This window comes from Ambystoma mexicanum, chromosome 6p (assembly GCF_040938575.1).
Source record: "Ambystoma mexicanum isolate Mex_15411 chromosome 6p, UKY_AmexF1_1, whole genome shotgun sequence".
Lineage (NCBI taxonomy): Eukaryota > Metazoa > Chordata > Amphibia > Caudata > Ambystomatidae > Ambystoma > Ambystoma mexicanum.
The window spans coordinates 344991319-345014113 of NC_090935.1; the positions used below are offsets into that span (position 1 = coordinate 344991319).

Sequence of the window (22795 nt, forward strand, 5' to 3'; positions counted from 1 at the left end):
CCATACTGTGTAAGCGCAACAGTGCCCTCCAGCAGCTGGATTTCAATTTGAAGCAGCCCGAAGGAGTGACATGTCGTACTCCACAAATCACCTAAATAAATAATACACATAAGCAGCATTCAGTCCATGGAAAGTAGAAATGTAAACATAAGCGGATAAGCAGACTCTACACACCCGTCCTCCCCCATTTAACCCCAAAACACCCTTCTGCCCTCTTTCATACGAAATGGTGCCAGGCTGTCATTGCCTACAAAAGTGCAGCTATTTGGTGCATCACTTTCTACTTACCCGGTCTTACTCCACATTTGCCTTTCACAGAATGCATTCTTGACTTGCCCACTACACTTAGCAGTCCCAGAATTACTATTCTAGAGTTTGTTTAGCGGAAGAAATTAAATGTATTTCTGGAAAATAAAAGCAGACACACTTCAAGGGTCCGCTTGATTAAATCTCGGGTCCATTATATGGCCACACACTTTTTTTTAGTATTACCCATCTATCTTTCTGAAAGTGCCCTCATGTAAATATTCCCTTTTCCTTCAGACACCCTAGCATTTACCCTTCTTATTTCTGCAAACCTGATGTATGATCTTTGGCTGGATTGTTGTACCCATTACCTCGCTAACGCTATCCTGCTTTAACCTGCCCAACTGTTTGAACCCTGCCATTTATTTTATCTGTACTGTGAGGGGTCAGAAATGTGAGGCGGACACATTTTGGATGATTTCTCAAAAAATGCCATTTTATTAAATCATACATTTCATCAATCGTCTCACTATTCCTACTCTTACGAGGATTTCCCAGCCTATCAAAACTAAAGGAAACACTATAAAAAAGGATATATCGCACTCACACTTAAGCATAAAGAACGCAAAAAAAAAAATATATATATATATGAGATACATTACTCACCTTAATCGTATTTCTGATGCTTGTATCTGCTTAGATTCACATGCTGAGCATAGGCCGACATCTAGTGGAAGCTACGGAGTATTACAGTTTGTCGAAAATAGGCGTTGACGCAGGGCATGGCAGTAATACTATCCCTAGTGTGATGTCCACTGTACCCATGATCCCTCACGTGTCTAAGACCTTCAGATTGTATTTTTTCTGACATGAGGTAGCATGAGGAGTAGCGTCAGTACAGATAATCCAAGCAGATAGTCCGATAGATAAGACTACAAGTATCCATGCGCCTTCTCTCAGAGGGGAGGAAGGGTGGGTTGCATGTGAATCTAAGCAGATACAAGCATCAGAAATACGATTACGGTGAGTAATGCATCTCTTCTGAGGCTTGTTGAATCTGCTTAGATCACATGCTGTGCATAGATTAGCAAGCAGTGTTAGAAGAAGGTGGGATGTGAGAAGGGTCATGAGCAAATAAATGTCTTAAAACCACTTGTCCCACTTGAGTATCTGTCTTAGAATGGGTGTCAATGCAGTAGTGCTGAGTAAAAGTGTGAATAGAGCTCCAAGTAGCTGCTTTGCAAATGGTGTCAAGGGGTACATTTGCAATGAAAGCCAGAGTGGCCCCAATGCCTCTAGTAGAGTGGGCTCTTGGTGTGAAAGGCAGAGTTTTTTCAGAAAGAGAGTAACACAGCTGGATACAGTTAACAATCCACTTAGAGATGGCACCTTTGGAGACGCAATCTCCCTCTCTGCCTGTAGCTACGGAGACAAACAGTTGATCTGTTTTTCTTAGCGGTCTGGTCTTGTTTACATAGTAGAGGACCGCCCTACGCACATCTAGGGTGTGTAGTTTCACCTCAGCCGAGCTTTGTGGGTCTTGGAAGAAAGCCGGAAGCTCGATGGACTGGTTCACGTGGAATTTAGAAATAAACTTAGGTGAGCACCTAGGGTGTGTACATAAAACCAGTTTATCTTTATGAACTGTAAAGAATGGATCCTGCACTGACAGAGCCTGAATTTCACTGACCCTTCTTATAGATGTTATTGCTACTAAGAAAGCCATTTTATAAGTCAGGTGTTTGAGACTGCTTTTATGCATGGGTTCGAATGGGGGGCCCATGAGTTTAGATAGCACCACGTTAAGGTCCCATCCTGGTGGTGGTTTTAGGAGGGTGAAGTCTCTTTACTCCTTCCATGAAAGCTTTAACCACTGGTATCTTCCACCACGACACCTTGTTATGGGATGTGGTGTATGCTGACAGCGCTGCCAGGTGTACCTTCAGCGAGTTAAATACCAGTCCTGCATCCAGCAGGTGGAGCATGTATGTTACAATTGTGGAAGGAGTGCAATCAACTGGGTTGACTTGCTTATTCTGGCACCAGATAACAAATCGTTTCCATTTGTCAAAGTAGCAGTGCCTCGTGTTTGGCTTCCTAGATTGCTTTAGGATGTCCATACACCTCTGAGATAATTTGAGATGTCCGAACTCTATGACCTCAGGAGCCATGCTGCTAGGTTCATTGAGTTGGGTTGAGGATGCACTGTTTGACGTTGGTGCTGGGACAGTAGGTTGTACCAGCCCAGGAGTTTGATGGGTTCGCACACCGCTAGTCTGCGTAGGTGTGGGAACCACGGTTGTCTCGCCCACATGGGAGCAACTAGGACGTGCGTCATTGACTCTCTGTTCATCTTGTTGACCACCTTCCTGATGAGAGGTGTTGGTGGAAAAGCGTACGCAAACATCCCTGACCAGTTCATCCACAGGGCGTTCCCCTGGGAGTCTGGCTGTGGGAACCTGGATGCAAATCCTGGGCACTGTCTGTTTTCGCTTGTGGCGAATAGGTCTATAGTGGGTAAACCCCACTGAGAGAAGATATCTTCTACGATTTCTCTGTGTAGGCACCATTCGTGTTTCTCTGGGAGGGGATCTCTGCTTAAAGCATCCGCCAGAGAATTGGGATCCCCTGGAACATGTTGAGATGACAGGAAGATCTTCCGTCTGAGTGCCCATATCCAAATTTTCTGGGCAAGCTTGGACAGATTTGGCGAACGAGTCCCTCCCTGCTTGTTTAGGTAAAACATGGCTGTAGTGCTGTCCGTCCGCATCTGCACCGAACGCTTGAAGCGCTCTGAATACTGCCAGAAGCTCTAGCAGGATGATGTGATTATTGGCCACTGAGTGAGATCAGAGACCCTGAGCTGTGTGGTGGAGGTGGTGAGCTCCCCACCCTGTCAGGCATGCATCGGTTGTGACTACCGCCTGTATCTCGGGATCGTAAAAGGGTTTCCCCTTGGACAGATTTTCTCTTGTCCACCAGTGAAGGCATTGTACCAGTGTTGGCGAAACGACCACTAGATCGTCCCACTGACCACTTGCCTGAGACCACTGTTTCGCCAACCATTCCTGCATGGGACGCAGGCGCGCGTGGGGGACCAGGTAAATACATGACGCTATCATGCCTAGCAGACGCATTGCTTTGCGTTCCGTTATCTGGCTACCGGCCTGATATTGCGGAATTTGCAGCAGTATATTCCGAATTCTTTCCTCTGATGGAAAGGTCAACCCCTCTTGCGTGTCTAGGATAGCTCCTGGGAACTGTTTGGAGGTGCTTGGCACCAGACTTGACTTCTTCTCGTTTATTGAGAACCCTAATTGGAAGAGGAGGTCGATCGTCCTGCAAATTACTGGGGTCTCCCCCGTGATGAGCCAGTCGTCCAAGTAAGGGTACACCGGGATAGCCTCCCTGCGTAGGTGTGCCGCCACCACCGCCAGTACCTTGGTGAATACCCTTGGAGCCGAGGCTATCCCGAAGGGCAGTACCTTGAACTGGTAGTGCCGACTGTCCACCTTGAAGCGCAAGCACTTTCTGTGCGCTGGGAACATGGAAATATGAAAATAGGCATCTTTCATGTCCAATGTTGCCATGTAATCCCCCTTTTTTAGGAGGGGGATTACCTCTTGGAGAGTAGTCATGCGAAATTTTTGGGGCTCGACATACTTGTTTGCAGGCTGTAAGTCCAATACTGGGCGCAAAGTAGCAGTGCCTCGTGTTTGGCTTCCTAGATTGCTTTAGGATGTCCATACACCTCTGAGATAATTTGAGATGTCCGAACTCTATGACCTCAGGAGCCATGCTGCTAGGTTCATTGAGTTGGGTTGAGGATGCACTGTTTGACGTTGGTGCTGGGACAGTAGGTTGTACCAGCCCAGGAGTTTGATGGGTTCGCACACCGCTAGTCTGCGTAGGTGTGGGAACCACGGTTGTCTCGCCCACATGGGAGCAACTAGGACGTGCGTCATTGACTCTCTGTTCATCTTGTTGACCACCTTCCTGATGAGAGGTGTTGGTGGAAAAGCGTACGCAAACATCCCTGATTGTCAAATCTCTTTTTGGCACAAGGAAGTAAGTTGAATAAATACCCTTGTTTACCTGTTGTCCCGGGGCCAGTTCTATCGCGTCCTTTGCTAGAAGATTGACAATCTCCTCGAAGAGGATCTTCTGGTGGTCCAAAGAATGTATTTTTTGTCGTGGAGGGTGGTTTTGGGGACGCTCTAACAGTTCTATGCAGTATCCTGCGGACACTGTGGACAGCAACCATCTGTCTGAAGTGATCCCTTCCCAAGCTTGGGTGAAGTTGGAAATGCGTCCCCCTACTGGGGATGTGTGAGAAGGGACCCTGAACGGAACGTCACTGTTTTGGTGGAGGCGTGCCGCCGCCTCTACTGGGGCTGCCTCTACCCTTACCACGCCCTCTCTTATTAACCCTGCCATAACCCTGGGTAGACTGCTGGCTGTTGTTGTTCCATTGTGTACCCTGCCCCTGGGAATAGTTAGACCCTCTCTGGGAATTTTGTCCGCGTGGGCAACGAAAATTGCCATTCCCTCTCGGGTTTGGGGGTTTATTGGTTAGCTGGCCTAGGGATTTGTGTGTCTCATACTCGTCCTTGACATTTTTCAGCGCGTCCACGACCGCCTTTCCAAACAATAGATCCGGCTCCACCGGTTTGTCTATCAATGAAGCCTGGGTTTCGGCTTTGAACCCAGACTGTCGCAACCAAGCATGCCTTTTGATAACAGTACCTTCTGCTATCAATCTGCCGGCGTTATCCGCGGCATCAAAGGTTGCTTTTAATATGCAACCGGACACGGCTCTTCCTTCTGCCGAAATTCGTGCCAACTGGCTTTTTAAGGGTTCAGGGGGGGAATCTATGAGTGCTGCGACTACTTCCCACTGGTGGCAGTTGTAACTCGCCAGCAGGGTGGTGGAGTTGGCAATCCTTGACTGGTAGGCGGAAGTAGAGGCTACTTTCCTGCACAAGCCATAAATCTTCTTGCTCTCCTTGGGAGGAGCTTCCGACGATGACAATGGTGTTCCCGCCCTCTTACGGGTGTTTGTAACTACCAGGGAGTCCGGTTTCAGATGCCCTCTTATGTAGAGTGGGTCTGTTTGGGCTGCCCTGAAAAGCTTCTCAACTCTGGGGTTTACCCCCGTAGTGAGATAGGGATTAACAAGGGAAGGGTCAATCCTCATTTGTATTGACTTAAGGATAGGGATGGCCTCGGCAACAGGTCTCCTTTCTCCCACTAACTCCTCGGCAAAGTCCCTCTCTTCCTCGAGCACCCTGGGTATCAATGTGGAAGTGTTCTGCCGCTCTGGACAGCACTTCATTCAAGAGAGGCTGGTTATCGACAGGGGAGTCGGTAACCGGGGGTATCTTTATCTACTGGGGAATCTAGTCTGTAGGTTTCTGGGTTGTCCTCCTCCTCCTCCTCCTCCTCCTCTTGGTCCTCGTCATCCCCATAGTAGCCCGTCCCAGTTTGTTCTTCCAACATGCCAAAATCTGGATCCTCATAAAGGGATGGATCTCCCTGATATTGAGAATAGGGCTGTATACTGAAGGGGTCTGGTTTCAGAAGTGACACATGAAAAACAGGGTGAATTCGCATACTAGCTGGTAAATCAAGTTTAACAGCCACTGGGTTAATTATTGCCGTAATAGAATAAGGTCCCAGATATTTTGGGTTAAAAGTTCGAGTGGTAAATGTCTGGTAGCTAACCACACTTGATCCCCGATCTGATACGGAGGTGCTTCACTCCGATGTAGATCAGCATTCTCCTTGTATTTTCTCTTGGCTTGTTGTAAATGCGTAGTTGCCTCTTTGAAGGCTTGGGTAATTGTAGAATGCAGATGTTCTACTGCAGGCATTCCGAGGTTCTGAGGTGAGTCAAGGTTTGAGGTTCGAGGGTGATGCCCAAACAAAGTATAAAAAGGACTGTGGCCAGTTCCAGAGTGTACCGAATTATTATATGCGTATTCGGCTACCCAAAGAATGTCTTTCCAGTTGCTTTCAGATTGCTGTAACATACACCGTAAGTATTGCTCAAGGGTCTGATTTGTCCTCTCGGTCTGACCATCGGTCTGAGGGAGGTGACTGGTCGATAATCTTACGTCGATCTGCGCCATTTGACAACATTTGCGCCAGAAGTGGGAAATGAATTGGCTTCCCCGGTCAGAGATTAGTATAGATGGGAATCCATGTAGCCGAACAATATTTTCGAGGAATTCTTTGGCTAGGACAGAAGCTGAAGGTAAACCTTTCAAAGGAATAAAGTGGGCCATTTTGGAAAACAAATCCACAATTACCAGAATAGTATTGTACCCCGAACAAGGAGGCAGGTCCGTAATAAAATCCATTGATAGGGTGTGCCAGGGTGCTGGCGGTATGTCTAGAGGTTGAAGGAGACGGGCTGGTCTTTTCTTTTGACTTTTATTTTGGGCGCAAACACCACAGGACATCACAAAAGATTTAACATCTTTTCACCAAGAGGGCCACCAAAATTGTCGTTTCACCTTTTCCTCTGTCTTGGCAATACCGGGGTGTCCCTCTATTAATGCATCATGATAACCGGAAATAACTAGTTCGTGTAATTCCTTATGTGGCAGGAATAAGCGTCCTTGAAAATAAGGTAAACCATTATCTATGGTAAAGTGTGATCCCTTTTGTATCCAATCCTGTAAGGTTGTAGGGTCCAGGAGTTGTTTCACTCTGGCTTGAATGTCCTCAAGCGTCTGTAACAAAGTCATGCCTAGAATCCTCTGTTTGGGAATTATTGGTACTGGTTCTGAGTTTGTATCAGACTCTCCCATTCCAATTTGGGATAAGGCGTCTGCTTTGCCATTCTTGCAGCCAGGGCGATAGGTAATCACGAAATCAAATTCAGCGAAAAACAAAGCCCATCGGAGCTGCCGTGATGACTGAGCCTTGGCGGTTTTCAAATACTGTAAATTCCGGTGATCAGTGATCACTGTGATGGTATGTCGAGCGCCAAGCAGATAATGCCGCCAGGCTTTAAAAGCAGACTTAATGGCTAACAGTTCTTTGTCCGTGATTGCATAATTAACCTCGGGTGCCGAGAATTTTCTGGACCAAAATGCTACGGGATGCAGTTGGTTGGTTTCGGGATCTCTTTGGGACAGGACAGCTCCCATGGCTAGGCTAGATGCGTCAGTCTCGACGACATAAGGAAGATCTGGACGCGGGTGTTTCAATATAGGTGCGGATGTAAACTTAGCTTTTAAATCCTGAAAGGCCTGCTCGGCTTCTTCAGACCATTCAAAACTTTCCTCAAGAGTGCAGTAATGGGTTGTACCACGCGTGAAAATTCCGGGATGAACCTGCGATAGAAATTGGCAAAGCCGAGCATGCTTTGAACCCCTTTTACAGACCTAGGTGATGGCCATTTGAGGATGGCATCCACTTTTCTTGAGTCCATTCGGAATCCTTTGGGTGTCAGGATGAAACCTAGAAACTCGACTTCTGTGGTATGGAAAACACATTTTTCCAATTTAGCAAATAGTTTGTGTTGGCGCAGTTTTTCAAGTACTGCCCTGACGTGTTTTCTGTGATCAGATTCCGAAGAGGAGTACACCAGAATGTTATCGATATATACGACAACACAAACATCGATGAGTTCCCGAAGGACATCATTCATGAAGTATTGGAAGGCAGCCGGCGCGTTACACAATCCGAAAGGCATCACCTGGTACTCGCATAATCCGTATTTAGTACGGAAGGCAGTTTTCCATTCGTCGCCTTCTTTAACTCGTACCAGATGATAAGCCCCCCGGAGATCTAACTTGGTGTATATGCAAGCGTCCTTCACCTGGTCAAGGAGTTCAGGGATCAGAGGCAGAGGATAACGGTTAAAAACCGTTATCTGGTTCAATGCGCGGTAATCGATACAAGTTCTAAGGTCGCCTTCTTTTTTGGGCACGAAGAACAAAGCCGAGGATGCCGGGGACTTTGACGGGCGAATAAAACCATTAGCTAGGTATTGATCCAAATATTGTCTCAAATGCAGATTATCAGGTTCGATAAGGGCATAAATCCTGCTACAAGGGGGTTGTGCACCGGGCACCAGATCGATTTGGCAATCGTACGATCTGTGAGGAGGTAACGTGTTGGCCTGTTCCTTTTGGAAGACGTCCTGAAAGTCTTGGTATTCCGGAGGTAGTTGCATGGAGGCAGAGGTTAAAGATGCTAGATTAATCTTCAGGTTTTCTGGGTAGCAGGTTTGTGTACAATCCGGGAAGGTTATTCTCTTAGCTCGCCAATCAATTCGAGGATTATGTGTCTCTAACCAAGGGATTCCAAGAATAACCTGAAACTGTGGAGCCTTGATTACATCAAACACAACACCCTCCCGATGGCCGTCGGGACCAATAAGAGTCACCTCAGTAGTGGAATGTGTTACCGGTCCAGAGGCAATTTCAGTTCCATCGACTGTGGTGATGACATCTTTGCTGGTTTTAGGACGGAGAGGGAGGTTAATCCTAGAGACCAATTCACGATCCACATAGTTTCCAATAGCCCCACTATCGATGTATGCCTTTATTGCATGCAACCGCTTAGGCTGTTCTGGATCTACGAGAACCATTGGCACATTGAAATGCGAGGTCTGAGAGTTAGTTTTCAAGCTCGGCAAGCGGACCCCTACACTTGTCGGGCGGAGTCGTTTCATGGTTTTTATCAGCGGCTCCTACCGCCTTTCGGGGCGGTTTTGCCGGGCAATCTCGTAGAAAGTGTCCAGAATTCCCACAATAAAGACATCATTTTAACTGCCGCCTCCTTTCACGTTCCTTTTGAGTTAAGGGTCCTTTAACCCCTCCAATTTGCATAGGCTCAGAGACATCAATTCCTTTGGGATTAGCATGGGTCTTGACCAACACCCGGGTCTCAAACCTGGACCGATCTGCTTTTCTGTTTTGAAGTCTGTGATCCAATTGGACCACTAAGTCTATATACTCTGTGCATTCTTGGGGCGGATTTACAACTTGGGCCAAGACATCTTTAAGTTCTCCGCGTAGGCCTCGATAAAACAACGTGACTCTTTTATCCTCTGGCCATCCAGTTTCCACAATTAGTCCATTAAAGGTTGCAATATAGGATAGGAGGTCCTGATTGCCCTGTCGCAGGGATAGAAGTTCGTCATCCAGAGCCTGCCCCTGAGAGTGTCGAGCAAATAACCTTTCCATGCTTGCTTGAAACCTTTGAAAATCACGGAGAATCGGGTCATCTTGAGTAACCAGTGGAACTGACCAATCGGCAGCGCAGCCGCTGAGATATGACAATACAAAGGCTACCTTGGTCTGATCATTAGGGAAGGCCCCAGGTCTGCATAGGAAGTGCAAACGACACTGATTCATGAATACGGCGAATCATTTGGGGACCCCAGCAAAGCGTTCGAGTGGGGCCAGCGGCATGTTTCCAGGTAGATTAATCTGCACAGGGTTACTGGAAACCACAGGAGCGGGGTTCCCTCCGGAACCGGGTAGAGGAGTTTGCCCAGCTTGACCTTGCAAAAGCTGTCTGGCCAGGTCATCAGTTCTTTCCTTTGATATTATTAATTTCCTCCTGAGGGCATTAGTCTCTTGATGAGCAGCATGTATTTCGGCCCGTAATTCCCCCAGTAATTGGGCCAACTGATCAGTCTAAAAACTTTCCATAGCGCCTGGGTGGGAATTTGTAGGAAGGCTTCGCGTTCTGTTACGCTCGCCTGACTCCCACGGAGGCGCTGGCCTGGTTTGCGCTGCTGTGACCTCTTCTAAGGTGATGCGCAGGGTTCGGAAGACGGACTGGACCGGGCCCCCAAATCTGGCTTGTCTGGCTCGCAGAAGTATCCTTCTGTAGGCGAAAATAGGGGATTAACTGTCTGCGGGGTAATGCAATCAGCCTCCCACTTTCCCCTCTCACCCTCCTCGAAACCCTTCTGTGATTCCTCGTAGCGTCTCACCTTAGGGTCTGGAAGGACGAGCTCTCCATCCTGCTTCTGATGCAGGGGCGCGTTGGTATCCAGTTACTTCACTGGATTTTCAGATTGGTGAGAACCAAACTTGCTTGGCTTCCAGGTAAGTTTTTTGATAAGAGGTTCCCCTTGCGTCCATGCATTAATGTACTAATGCTAGTGTCTTTTTCCCCATAGGTGCCGGGGTACGGAATGCCGGGGAACAGGCACCGACCCGAGATGAGAGGTGAAATCCTTGTAGAAATCTGGAAAATCTTTAATGAGCGTTTCTTGGTAATGTCATTTCATTCGCTCATTAACGCTGATGTCTCTTTTTCCCCTTAGGGGCCGGGGTCCGGAAATGCCAGGATGCGGCGCGGACCCGAAATGAAGAGGGAATGAATCAACTGGTAAGTCTTAACATGGAGATTTAGCTTTCCTTATTCCCTTCTCTCTCTCACCTTTAGTTCTGGTCTTTTTCTCCCTAGGCGCTGGGGCTTGACTGCGAATCCGGATGATCGCTGCTGAACATGGAGGCGCCCAGTAAAGGTGAGTGGAATGCGGCGCTGCAGCGATCGACGCGATGAGCTTTTAAATAAAAGTCTTCCTTTTCAGGATTGTCGGCGAGATGTCTCCGGGATGCAGATTTAGCAGGTAAGGACTTTTCCTTCTTCTGTTCTCTTCTTCTCTTCCTTTGCAGGTGATCCAGGATGCTGGCAGGCGTGGCAGAAGTCAGGATGCAGGAGCAGACACGGTGAGCGTCCAGCTGCTAGATGCAGAACAACGCGAAGCACGTGTGGCTGTTCGGGTGGGGTTTAAATAGCCTTGGAAGAAGTTCCAGGTATGTATCCTTCCTCCAATCAGGTATGTATCCTTCCCCGACCACACCCGGATGGTAAATTAGTCCCACAGGTAAAGTAGTTCCTTTCAGGCCTCAAGGAGGCCGGGATCCTGCAGCATGGTCTGCATCAGGTAAGTGCACCCAAGCACTTCCATAATGAGCCTGGCGCCATAGGCGCCAGGACACTGTCCAAAGGGCCCCTATATGGGGTTGCTGGGTCCTTCCTTGGGGACTGGATGTCCGCTTTCGGGGACGCAGGGCTTGAACCGGCTCCCCAGGAGCGGGCATCATGACACTAACACACTTCAGTGTGAGGCACTAATCATGCACTATCGGAACCATACAACAACATTCTCCCTGAAGGATCCATGATTAGTTTTCAGGGCAAGGCAATCAACCAAAGGGGAGGATCATATCATATATGGAAACTCAGTATGAAGCACTCTACCAGAGGTGGAGTACGAGGACCTTATCTTGAATAAGAAGAATAGGCTGTGGGCAAGGCCGCTGGGTCAACTCATTCCCCTGAGCTAACTCTTTCCCAGATCAGGTGCAGCTCCTGTTCACTGGACTCACAATCCTTGCAGCTCAGTGTTCAGTTCAGGGAATTCACAATGTGTGCAGATGCCCAGGTCTGCTCTCTTCCTCCCTCACAAACAGAAGCATTGCCTCGGCACAGTGCTTGATCCCGTTCAGCACAACTGTAGAAGATTCCATCACCCGTCCCTTCCAGGGCAGGACAGCCTCTGAAATACTATTCGTGCTTGCTTGGGATCCTAGGCTGTCTTAAATGCATTATGGCCTCGATTAGTCATAAAACTAGTCAGCTCTGCCCTTATATTTCTCAGCGCTCTTCTAGCTCACTGACAGGACAGCACAGACAGTTTTTAAAATTCTTAATTGAAAGTCATTCCTTTTCAACTATTTACCAAGTAGACAGTTGTTCAAATGAATTCAAGTGTAGCCATACCCGAATGAAACTGATCAATCAATGTTACAAACAGAATAATAATGGGCTGATCAAAATTGAAAGAGGGTCCTTCTATCCACCTCAGTCACAGACACACTGAAGACTTTCAATATCCTTTCTTACATTACCTGGTAATATAGGGCGCTAGAGGGCCAAACAAGATGACGGCATTGTACCGAGCTCCCGCACGGCCAGATATTAATCCTGCATAATCCTACACATTTTCGGAATTCTACCGCCCTGACCTGAGTGCGCCCAGGCTATCCAGACACTGCCATACTCTCTGGCGAAATTTGGTGAAACATCGGAGCCCCGGCGACCCCTAACGCTGTGCCCCGTGCCTACAGCCCGAGACATTCGAGTGGGCCCATCTGAAGCCGGGGCCGCGAGTAACTACCAGTGCCTGAGCAGTGATCCGGAGCAGCAGAGGCACCTACCCCCCCACTGCACCTTTAAGGAGCGGAGCCGTGCGGCGTGCCCGCAAGCAGCGGACGAGGAGCAGAGTGAGACCCTCTCCCGCCCCCTCCAGGCCGACAATCCCGCAACGCAGCACCCACGGCCGCAGCCGGAGCAGGCGACCGAAATCCACAGCTGGAGAGAGGGGGCCCAGGAAACGGTGCACGCTCCTGGTCGCAAATCAGAGGGGGTGAGGGACGGAGCACAGATCCGCGCAGCCGCCCCCTCTCCAACAACCGGACCCAGCACGGCGCGCAGCATCCCCCACCAGTCACCCAGGACAGGGGTGAAAGCCTGGAGACCATGACCCTCCCCGGCGGGAATGGGCCAGCGCAACTCGCGGAGGACAAGCTGAGTGCAGAGGCGTGCACCGTGCAACAAACTGCTTGGTACAGGTACGGTGCAAGCTGGGGGGAAAATCAGCTTTAACAGTCCTGCGATGGCCCCATACTGCTCCAGCCCAATACTGTACGCTCGAGCCTCCTCTGGCACCATGCCACACCTTGACACGCTGCGCAATACTCCAGCTCAACCCCCCCACGGGGCCCATCACTCACACTAAGACAGTGAGACAGACCCCCTGCCCCCCAGCGGGACAGTGAGTGTGGACCGCTGCTGCGACCTCATAAGGCCTAAAGGGATAAGTCACATATCGCTAGAGCAGCGGCACCCCTCCTGGCACACCCACTGCTGGACTCCCAGGCCCCCAGTGAGATCTGAATCAGCTAACTACATCAGAGCAGGGCTCTACTCTCAAACACCCACTCACCACTAGCCGTGACACACGGATACCCCCGGCAGCGCTTGTCCAATGGGGAAGACGGACAAATCCCAGAGGAAACTCGAGTCCGGAACAGGCCCTAAAACCCCTAGACTCCAAGAAGAACCCGAGTCTCCAAACGACAGTGAAAACCAAATGGCTGAAGGAAACGCTGCAACCGACATGAAGGGACTCCTGCTGGACCTGAAGGCGGGCATAGGGAGTCTGAACAACAAAATGGACGGTCTATCCTCTAAAGTTGATCTCCTCCAACACAGAATGGACACCCACACTGAGCGCCTCAACGAGGTAGAGCAGCGCGTGTCCAACCTAGACGACGGCGCAGTGAGCCTAGAAGCCAGAATCACCCAGCTCGAGACCCAGATGAAGGTCACCACCGCGAAGTGCGAAGATTTAGAAGGTCGTTCCCAAAGAAATAATATCAGGATTATCGGGGTGAGGGAACATCAGCTTGAAACAAAAATGGAAGACTTCGTTGAATCGTTATGCACCACCCTTTTCGGCCTTTTCACACCTATTTGTTGTGGAAAGAACACACAGGATCCCATCCGTCAAACCCATCCCAGGTACCCCTGCTAGGCCGATAATAGCAAAACTATTCAACTATAAAGACTGTGATGCCATCCTGCGACTGACCATGGAGAGAGGAGAGTTACACCACGATGGAGACAGGATCCACTTCTACCCAGACTTCTCTCCAGCTGTCCAGTCCCAGAGAGGATCCTTTACTGCCACAAGGCAGAGGCTGAAAGACAACCAATTTTCATACTCTATGCTCTTTCCGGCACGCCTCAGAATTCAGCATTGGGGAAAAGTCCATTTTTTCCAAACAACGGAAGAGGCTAACGCATTCCTAGATCGAGAAGGATGCCCCGGGCTAAACATCAACCATGCATGCACACAAAGAGAAAGAAGCCGCAGAAACCCATCATGACTGACTCAAGGTCATCGGCACTAAAACCCGTGGACAAAACACAGCAACCTGTCCGAAACAACATAGGAGCCAAACACTCGGAGGCCGTGCAACTTGGGAAGCCCCTAACGCCCCTTGTACAGCAAAGTTAACTCAATTGTTCATCGTTAATGGGTGGGAAAACAAGGGACGGATTTGCGCCGTTGCGGATGCCACCCCGACCAAAAGAACAAACGGGCGAGTTGGGGGTTGCCCATGTAAGGAAGGAAGTTGGAGAACTAGGTTGGGAATGCGCCCCCGGACCGCCGACCACCGTCATCCCCCCAATTCACCACGCTCTGTCACACCCCCTCTTCTGCACGCTCTGGAGACCTTCAACAGCCGGTCGCCGACGCTACCAGCAATGCCAGAAGATCCCTCATGTCAGACTTTACAGCTGCATAAATCTACACACCAAACAAATAATTCAAGGTCGCCACCTGGAACATTAGAGGGGGCAATCGCCCCTCCAAAACAAGGAAGATCCTCCAATATCTGAAGAGACATGAAGTAAATGTGGCCATGATCTAAGAAACACACCTCCTTCCCGAAAAGGAACACCAATGGTTCGGGCTGCCATAGATACTTCTCCTCGTATTCAGCCTACGCCAGAGGAATGGCGATCCTTATCAGCAGGCGATCTGGGTTTCGACTGGTAAACTCCATAAAAGACACGGAAGGCAGATCTCTCTTGGTGAGAGGAATAGTGGAAGGCAAAGAAATCACCTTAGTCAACTCATATGGCCCTGATGTGGATGGTGCAAACAACTTTGATTGGGTGCTCACACACCTCGCAACACAAGCCGCAGGGACGATCATCTGGGGAGGCGATCTCAACACTGCCCTGGACCCAGCAAAAGACAGGTCACGAAACACAACACTGTCGATCTCCAGGGCCGCCATCCAGGTACAGGAAATATGCAAAGCCTATGACCTGGTAGACGCGTGGAGGCACAGCAACTGGGAACAGCGAGACTACATGTTTCACTCGGCAGATCACAACACCAGTTCCAGAATAGACTACCTTTTCATCTCCACCGGTGGTTCGTTCCAGTGGGGGCCCTGCCAAATACTACCTAAAACCTTTTCCGATCACTCCCCGGTAACCCTCATTTGCAATCCAGCCACCTACAGGTCTCGCCTGCTACATTGCTGCAGGACCAAGTGTTCGCCTCAGAACTATGTGACGAGATCTCAGCATTCCTGGAAACCAATGTGGGCTCGGTGGCTTCAGTGAGCACGATTTGGGAGGCACTAAAGTGCTTTGTGAGAGGGGTCTGCCTGGCCAAAGAGAACGGCATCCTTAAACTGATCCGTCGGGAGCTAACCTCCACTGAAGAATGCCTAAAACTCCTTGAACTTAAACTCTCTACCACTGGACTCTGCCGTCCAGGCCGCTCTTAAAGAAGAGCTGCACGCGTTCAGGGACACAGCGGAACGAGAAATAAAATTCCTAGGCAGGAACAGTCAGATCCGACAATACGGCGAAGGCCAAAAACCTGGAGCCCTCCTGGCAAAACTAGTAAATGCCGACAGGAAGCCCACAACGGTCGAAAGAATACGTTCCAGTCAAGGCACAATCTGGACACAGACGATGAAATAGCTGAAACATTTCGATCCTTCTACCAAGAACTTTACACCTCAAAATACACCTCAAGCACCGACGCATTACACAGATACCTTGAGGACACCGAACTATTTTGGGTAGAAAGAGAACTACGAGAACCCCTCAATGAACTCATCACGTCAGATGAAATAGTCGAAGCCATCAAATCCCTCCCAAACACCAAAGCCCCAGGACCCGATGGCCTAACCGGGGAATTTTACAATGCTTTTGCAAATACCCTAGCCCCCCTTCTCGCCAAGGTTTACTGTGAAGCGCTAGAATCAGGTTCCCTCCCGCAGACTATCCGAGAGGCCAATATTATCCTTTTACACAAGTCTGGCAAACCCCCAGAGGAATGTGCGTCATATAGGCTCATTTCCCTACTTAACTTAGACAACAAAATACTGGCGAAAATACTCACTAAGAGGCTGCTACCACGGATGCTGGGTCTCGTACTTGCGGATCAGGCCGGCTTTGTGCCAGGCTGCAACACGACATTTGGCAACAGAAGGCTGTTCGGGATCATGGAGGCTCTTGACCCCGATCAACAGGCCGTTGCGGTTTTACTCGACGCCGAGAAGGCTTTCGACTCGGTAGAGTGGCCCTTCTTATTCGCAGTACTCACCCGGATGGGCCTGGGAGCCCGTTTCATTAAACACATATCCTTACTATACAACAATCCCCGGCGAGAATTTTAGTGGGCTCGGCGAGATCAACTCCTATCAAATTACAACGGGGTACCAGGCAAGGGTGCCCGTTATCAGCATTAATATTTGCTTTAATAATGGAAGCTCTTGCGTCGTCCCTGCGATCCAATCAACTTCACTCAGCATAGGCGGCCCACACAAGCTGATCATATCCTTATATGCAGACGATGTAGCACTTTTCATCCGAGACCCCGTTGAAAACCTGAACCCAGTAATGAGAGAAGTAATTAAATTTGGGACAATTTCTGGGCTAAAAATTAATAATACTAAATCAATTGTATTTCCGCTCACTCCTGCAAGTAAACCATTTACCGATGACTACCACTTCACACGGGAAACCTCACGGGTATGCTACCTAGGGATATTAATGTCACTAAACTACCACGAAGGTTTCCGTGACAACTACGAGACAGCATTAAAAACACTCCAGGAGAAAGTAAACCGTTGGAAATCCCTCCCTCTAACCCTGTGGGGAAGAGCTCACTAGTTAAAATGCTGATCTTGCCAAAACTACTATACCTTTTCTCTAATATTCCCATTCTAATCCCACAATCCTTTTTGAAGAATCTAAGAGTCTTGTTCTCGAACTCCTGTGGGCAGGCAAACCAGCCAGAGTAGCTCATTCAACCCCGATACTCCCGGTATCAAGCGGGGGACTGGCTCTCCAGGAGATATTTTTGGGCGGCACAGGCGCAGTTCCTCAGCCACTGGTACGCCACGCATTTCGTTAGACCTCACGTGCAAATAGAGCGGGCCCTGGCGACCCCAAACTTACTGATCGTAGTCAGCTCCCAGTGCCTTATAACACCATGAATGTTGTTCTCACGACCTATGGGTCTGGAAGAGACTCGCACTAAAATACAAAGTCCCGGTAAGATATTCACCCCTCCTCCCGATCAAATTTATACCAGGGATCCCTCTGACCTCTGAAAATGTCTTCCACATATGGGTAGCAAAATTGCAGTTAAACACCCTAGGCGACCTGTTCATTGAAGGAACCTTTATGACACTGCAACAGGCAACGGAGAGGGGAGGTGTTACCGCCTTGGATAAGTTTCTCTACTTCAGAACCAGATACACCCTCCAAGCACCCTTCCCCACCTTCACACGAGAACCCTTACCCTGGCAACTATTGCACAATGTGATTCAAATGCAAGGCAAAGGAAGATTAGACTCAGCATTTATAGATCCATCTTAACTGACACAGCACCCATGAACCCACGCACGAAAACAAGATGGGAAAACTCCCTGCAGTCAACAATCCCAGAGGAGGAATGGACATTCATATTACGACAAACACAAAAAATAGCGCTAAACTCACGTCTCAAGCAAAAACACTTCAACCTCCTTCACCAGACGTACTTTACCCCTGCCAAAAAGAGTAAACAATCGGACTCGCCGGCAAAGTGCGAGAGATGTGGAAACTTAACAGCCGACTTTGTACACCTCGCATGGGATTGCCCCAAGATATCACCTTTATGGACTGAAGTCCTTCAGACTACATCGACAATTATAGGAGAAGCAGCACAAGCTGTCTCGACGGTGGCACTTCTAGGGATGACGAAACAACTCTCACCAGCCATGAGGAAACTAACAGGGGTACTATTGACCCTAGCTCGCAGAAGGGTCGCCATGTCCTGGGGTCGGGGACCGGTCCCGACGGTGGCAGACTGGCGGAAAGACATCCTTTACTGCCAAGACGTTGAATCAGATTTCATCAAGACACTGCAGCAACATGCACGCCCTCCCGACACCTGGGGCCCGCTCGTGGCAGTCCTAATCAACAAAGCAGCCGAGGACACATCGTCCTCGATGAGGGAACCCGATACTCAAGGCAGAGACACATAACTGGATCAGGCAAGAACCCCGGCAAAGTGGAGGGGATGAACTATCGCGGAAGATGGCAGGCTGAGTGGGGGGGTGGAGGGTGGTGGGGAGGTCGGGCTGGCGCATGGGGAACGCACCCCAATGGGGTATGATAGTTTATGTAACAGTTTTAAAAAATGCAAAAATAAAGTTCTTAAAAAAACATTACCTGGTAATGCACTTCCTCCAAAAATGGTTAAGCAGTCTAGAAGCACAGTCAAGTTGATTCTAAAGATCACAGATGCATCATCGTCCTGTACGCTGAATTCTTGAAATATCCCTGCCTGTAGAAAAAAGCAAGATGAAACCGAATTAGCTCATCATTTTGTTACACAACTTCAATCTGTCAATTTACTAACATGCATAACTCACAAACCAGGTTTCATACTAAGTGAAAACCAATTATTACACAATAACAGGTAAAAAGGTTATTACTTTTTCTTTGGAAGAACAACCCTGCAACCTAAGAACCCCTGAACAACACTCTGTTTAAATACAGGGTTAAGACTGAACCTACTCCCAATTAAGGGAGTATTGTATTTTCGGAAACAATGTGATTGGAAAGGCAATGGGTGTAGGGTTTGCTCAAGACCTGGAATAACAGACATTGAAACATATGATAACTACTTGTCCAGCTTTGGCCGCTTTGAGAATGCTTTATCTGGGGAAATGTTGTCAAGGATGTGAATTCTTTGAATGGTGGGCTATGTTTTTAGTGGGTGGAAACTCATCTTTGGTTTTTGCAGCAATAACATTCTTAGATTAGGTTTGTAAAATGGAATAATGATATGCATGCCATTTTATGTTCACATTAGGAGTTTTCTTCTTTTAAGTAGTTAAGACTCATTTTTATATATGCTGCTTTTTGGTTTTAAAGGAATAGATGAAACGTATCCAAGATGTTTATATGTGAAAGATTTGTAGTAAACCAAACGTTAATACATTAATAAAATACGTGTTTATGGGTGGTGACAAAGCAAAACTTGAGAAGTCAGAATACCCAGCCACTGGCTGCACCTTCATGTTCTGGAAACCGGTGTCCCTCAATCGATAGAGACTTACCCAGCAGCAATGAGAAAGAGGACTTATATGGTGAAAGATGTCCTAGTGAGAATAGGGCATGGGATAAACCTCTGATGAAACACTGCAACCTGGAGCGAGTGCACAGGTGAATTGCATGTAAAAAAAATTCATTTGAAAGAACAGGTGGGCAAGTTCATATTGCAGGCCCATAGGATTAGTGATATCTGCATACATTACATTAGTACCATGAGTATGTACACTGCTCACGTCATGTGTCTCTGGTTTCCTCAGAAGTGCAAACATGATTGAAAGGTATACAAAGGAAATTGCTGTGGATGCAGGTAAAATCAATATGAATCATGTATGAGGAGAGCGCATGGGTAACAAGAACAAGTTTTATAAAATGGGCTATATAAGAAAGATTTGCATTTATTTATTCATTGTTCACTTGCTAGGCACTTATACAGGAAGCAAATACTGTTTCAAAGGGCCCACAGGGCAACAGGGATGGGACAGGGGATGATAAGCAATGTAATTAAAACACTGATAAATAATTAAGTTAATTAAATACAACAAAAAGAAGAGTGGGGAGCGGGAGACAAACCTACTATGCCTTGTGAGTGTTCTGAACGTGCAAGTGAAGAGGGGAGAGGGGTATGGGATACGTGCCGTGGTGCTCATGGCGAGCAGCAGGTGAATTGCTATGAAGAAAAGGTAAGTGCAACCTCCAATGAGGAGGATGAGTCAAAGCAAGTGCAGAGGATGGACAGTAGCTGAGATAAGAAGTGGGAGGTCAGGGCCCGGGGATGCATAAGGGCCCTGCACTTCAGTCAAGCTACTGTACGATTAGCAGGAGAGAGAGAGTGAAGGAAGAGGTGAATGCGGTCTTGAGGCTTTTTCAAAATTTAAGGGAGGTCCTGCTCAAGACTAAGAGGGAGAGGGAGGCTATTCCAAAGAAGGAAGCCCGCTGAGGAAAGCGATCGCAAGGGGTTTTCAAATGTTGCCCTGCCAGCTAGTACGAGTTATTATGTAAGATTAAGAATAATCCCAATGGACCAACAGACCGCGACTCACAGTACTGCGCTAGGTTTAAAAGATGCCAGCCCAAGTGCTTGTTACCCAAATCTTGTACAGCGCTCTGCTGTTCTCAAACTAGGACTGTGCTTTAAACAATCAAATAAAAAATTTCATTATGACGAATCAGAAATAGGAATGTGTGGAGAAGTCTTTGCCACAAATAATGCGTGCAGTGCACATTCCTAGCAAAAGACTATGCGCAAGATTTATTCTTATCAGAGTTGCACAAAAACACTTAGGTGTCTGCTGTTACCAAGGGCCTGTGCTACTGTGGACATGCACTCTTGTGTGCAATCATCACATTCTTTGAAGTGAACTTGTGAAGGGATATTTTGCAGCAGGGATCGGCAACCTCTGGCTCTCCAGATGTTTTACTCCAACTCCCATAATCCTTTACAGTGGATTATGCTGGAGTGCGCTGAATGGAGTTGCAATCCTAAACATATGGAGAGACTAAGGTTACAGACCACTGGATAGGATATCATTGACTATGTCATTTGTGGTACCATCTGTGGACTTCTGAGCTTTAAACTGTTAGTGTGATGTTGCCCAACTGACCAAGGCCTAAGGTTGTTACCTGGACAGTACTTTAAGTAATGATGTTGCAGTGTATCAGTAGCATTTTCTTTTTTTTACTGGTGTTGTAGACGCCATTTCTAGGCTGGCAACGCTGACTTCATATCAACTAAAGATTTATTTGGTGACTGCATATTAGACGACACAGTAGAACTCCATTTTCCCTGTTTAGCATGCATTTGAGAGATTTGGGCCCTCATTAGGAGTTAGCCGTTAATTGCCAGTGATTCTGTTCCCCAGTAACACCGTTTCCAGCAACCGCAATGACAGAATCACTGGCACATTACAACCTGGCGGGAGTAAGGCACAACCTGCATTGCCGGAATCAGTGTTACCGGCATGACTGAAACACTGGCAAAAAGCAAGAAATGTCTGTGTTTCTGTGACCAAAAATGCCGGTAATAACGATTCTGGCAGGAAAATCAAACCCACTTCCTGTTGGGTTTCCACTAGCCATCCAGTCACGGAAACACTGGGCACCATGGCAGGATCAGATAAAGCACGGGTTCCTGAGGTCTGTCAGCGGAAGCCATGCTTCTTGGAACCTGGGCCGACTGTGTTGACCGATACAATAGTGGCCAATGCAGATTAACTTTTTGGCACAGACAACCAGTGAACCAGGCAACGCAGAACGTTTGCAATATGAGAGGATGTGGTCCAGAAGGTCTTGGCAGTGGGCCCTTTCCCCCGCACCCCTAACATTGCCATAAAAGATGGGATGACTGTAGCATTCTGCTTATGTGGAATTCACATATGGAATATAGAGTGATGAACTTAGAATGAGAATTTGGGCAGAGCTCCAGGTCAGTTAAAATGAGCCTTTGGCAAGACCGGTGGGGCGTTCATGTGATCCAGCCTTATCACAATAAAGAAGCCATAAATCTTACCAGTGTGTGGAGGATCATTTCACTGGTGACGAGGATATCCCACAGTGACCCACTGAGTTGCTGTGGCACCGGACCAAGCGCTGTCATCCGGTCTAGCAGGCATACAGCCAAACAGGTCAGAGCATCCTTTCTGCTGCCGTGCTTTAACCATTAGATTAGTATCCCTCAATTGCGCTGATTACAAGAAGCGGGGATCCTCTGTCAGAATCCAGCACCCAACAGGAACTTGCACCGAAAAACAGAGCGCGAGCGCTGCTGTTAGACCATCGAGAGGGCCCTGCGCACGTTGCATGGTCACCCCAGCAACACTCTCCAAGAGAGACACCATACGCATTTAAAGGAAAGAATAAAGCTGACACCTTGTGACGCACAACTTAGAACAACACAGCTTCTTCGGTTTCCTGAGGTGCTAGAGGAAAACATCTAGCAAGGTCGGAATACGCTGTGCCATCTTGGTTGCTAAAGCAACCAACATAACCTGTAACGGCACCTGTTCTCGTTGAGCGAGACGCCTTATATGCAGTGTCAGACTACCATATTGGTCACTAAGACAACCTATGACAACAAACTGCAAGGGCATCTTGTTTCGTTACGCGAGCCCATTTACAAGAACATATTACGAAAGGGGAGCAATTCAATGCAATCCATTGCACGCAACGCAGCATCTCATAGAATCAAAACATACAAGCAAGGCTTTTCTGCCAGATACCCGAATGCACGAGTAACAATGCCAACACTGTTATTAAGACCGAAAACACTTACGCATCAATCAGATGACTCTACGGTTGCTACCAATAACTGTACAGAGCCTTGAAGATGTACATCAAAACGGTACAACACATTGCAAGTGTACAT

The 22795-nt window shown here is 48.1% G+C and overlaps 1 protein-coding gene across 4 annotated transcripts in view; it reads right to left on the minus strand.

Annotated features, from left to right (window-relative positions):
• The window catches only part of RAD1 (RAD1 checkpoint DNA exonuclease), a 266136-nt gene that overhangs the window by 65478 nt on the left and 177863 nt on the right, over positions 1-22795 (minus strand). For all 4 annotated transcript variants that reach the window (XM_069627109.1, XM_069627107.1, XM_069627108.1 and 1 more), the window contains one exon: positions 18547-18661. In XM_069627109.1, coding sequence (XP_069483210.1) covers positions 18547-18661 — 115 coding nt within the window. The remainder of the gene's footprint in view (positions 1-18546; positions 18662-22795) is intronic.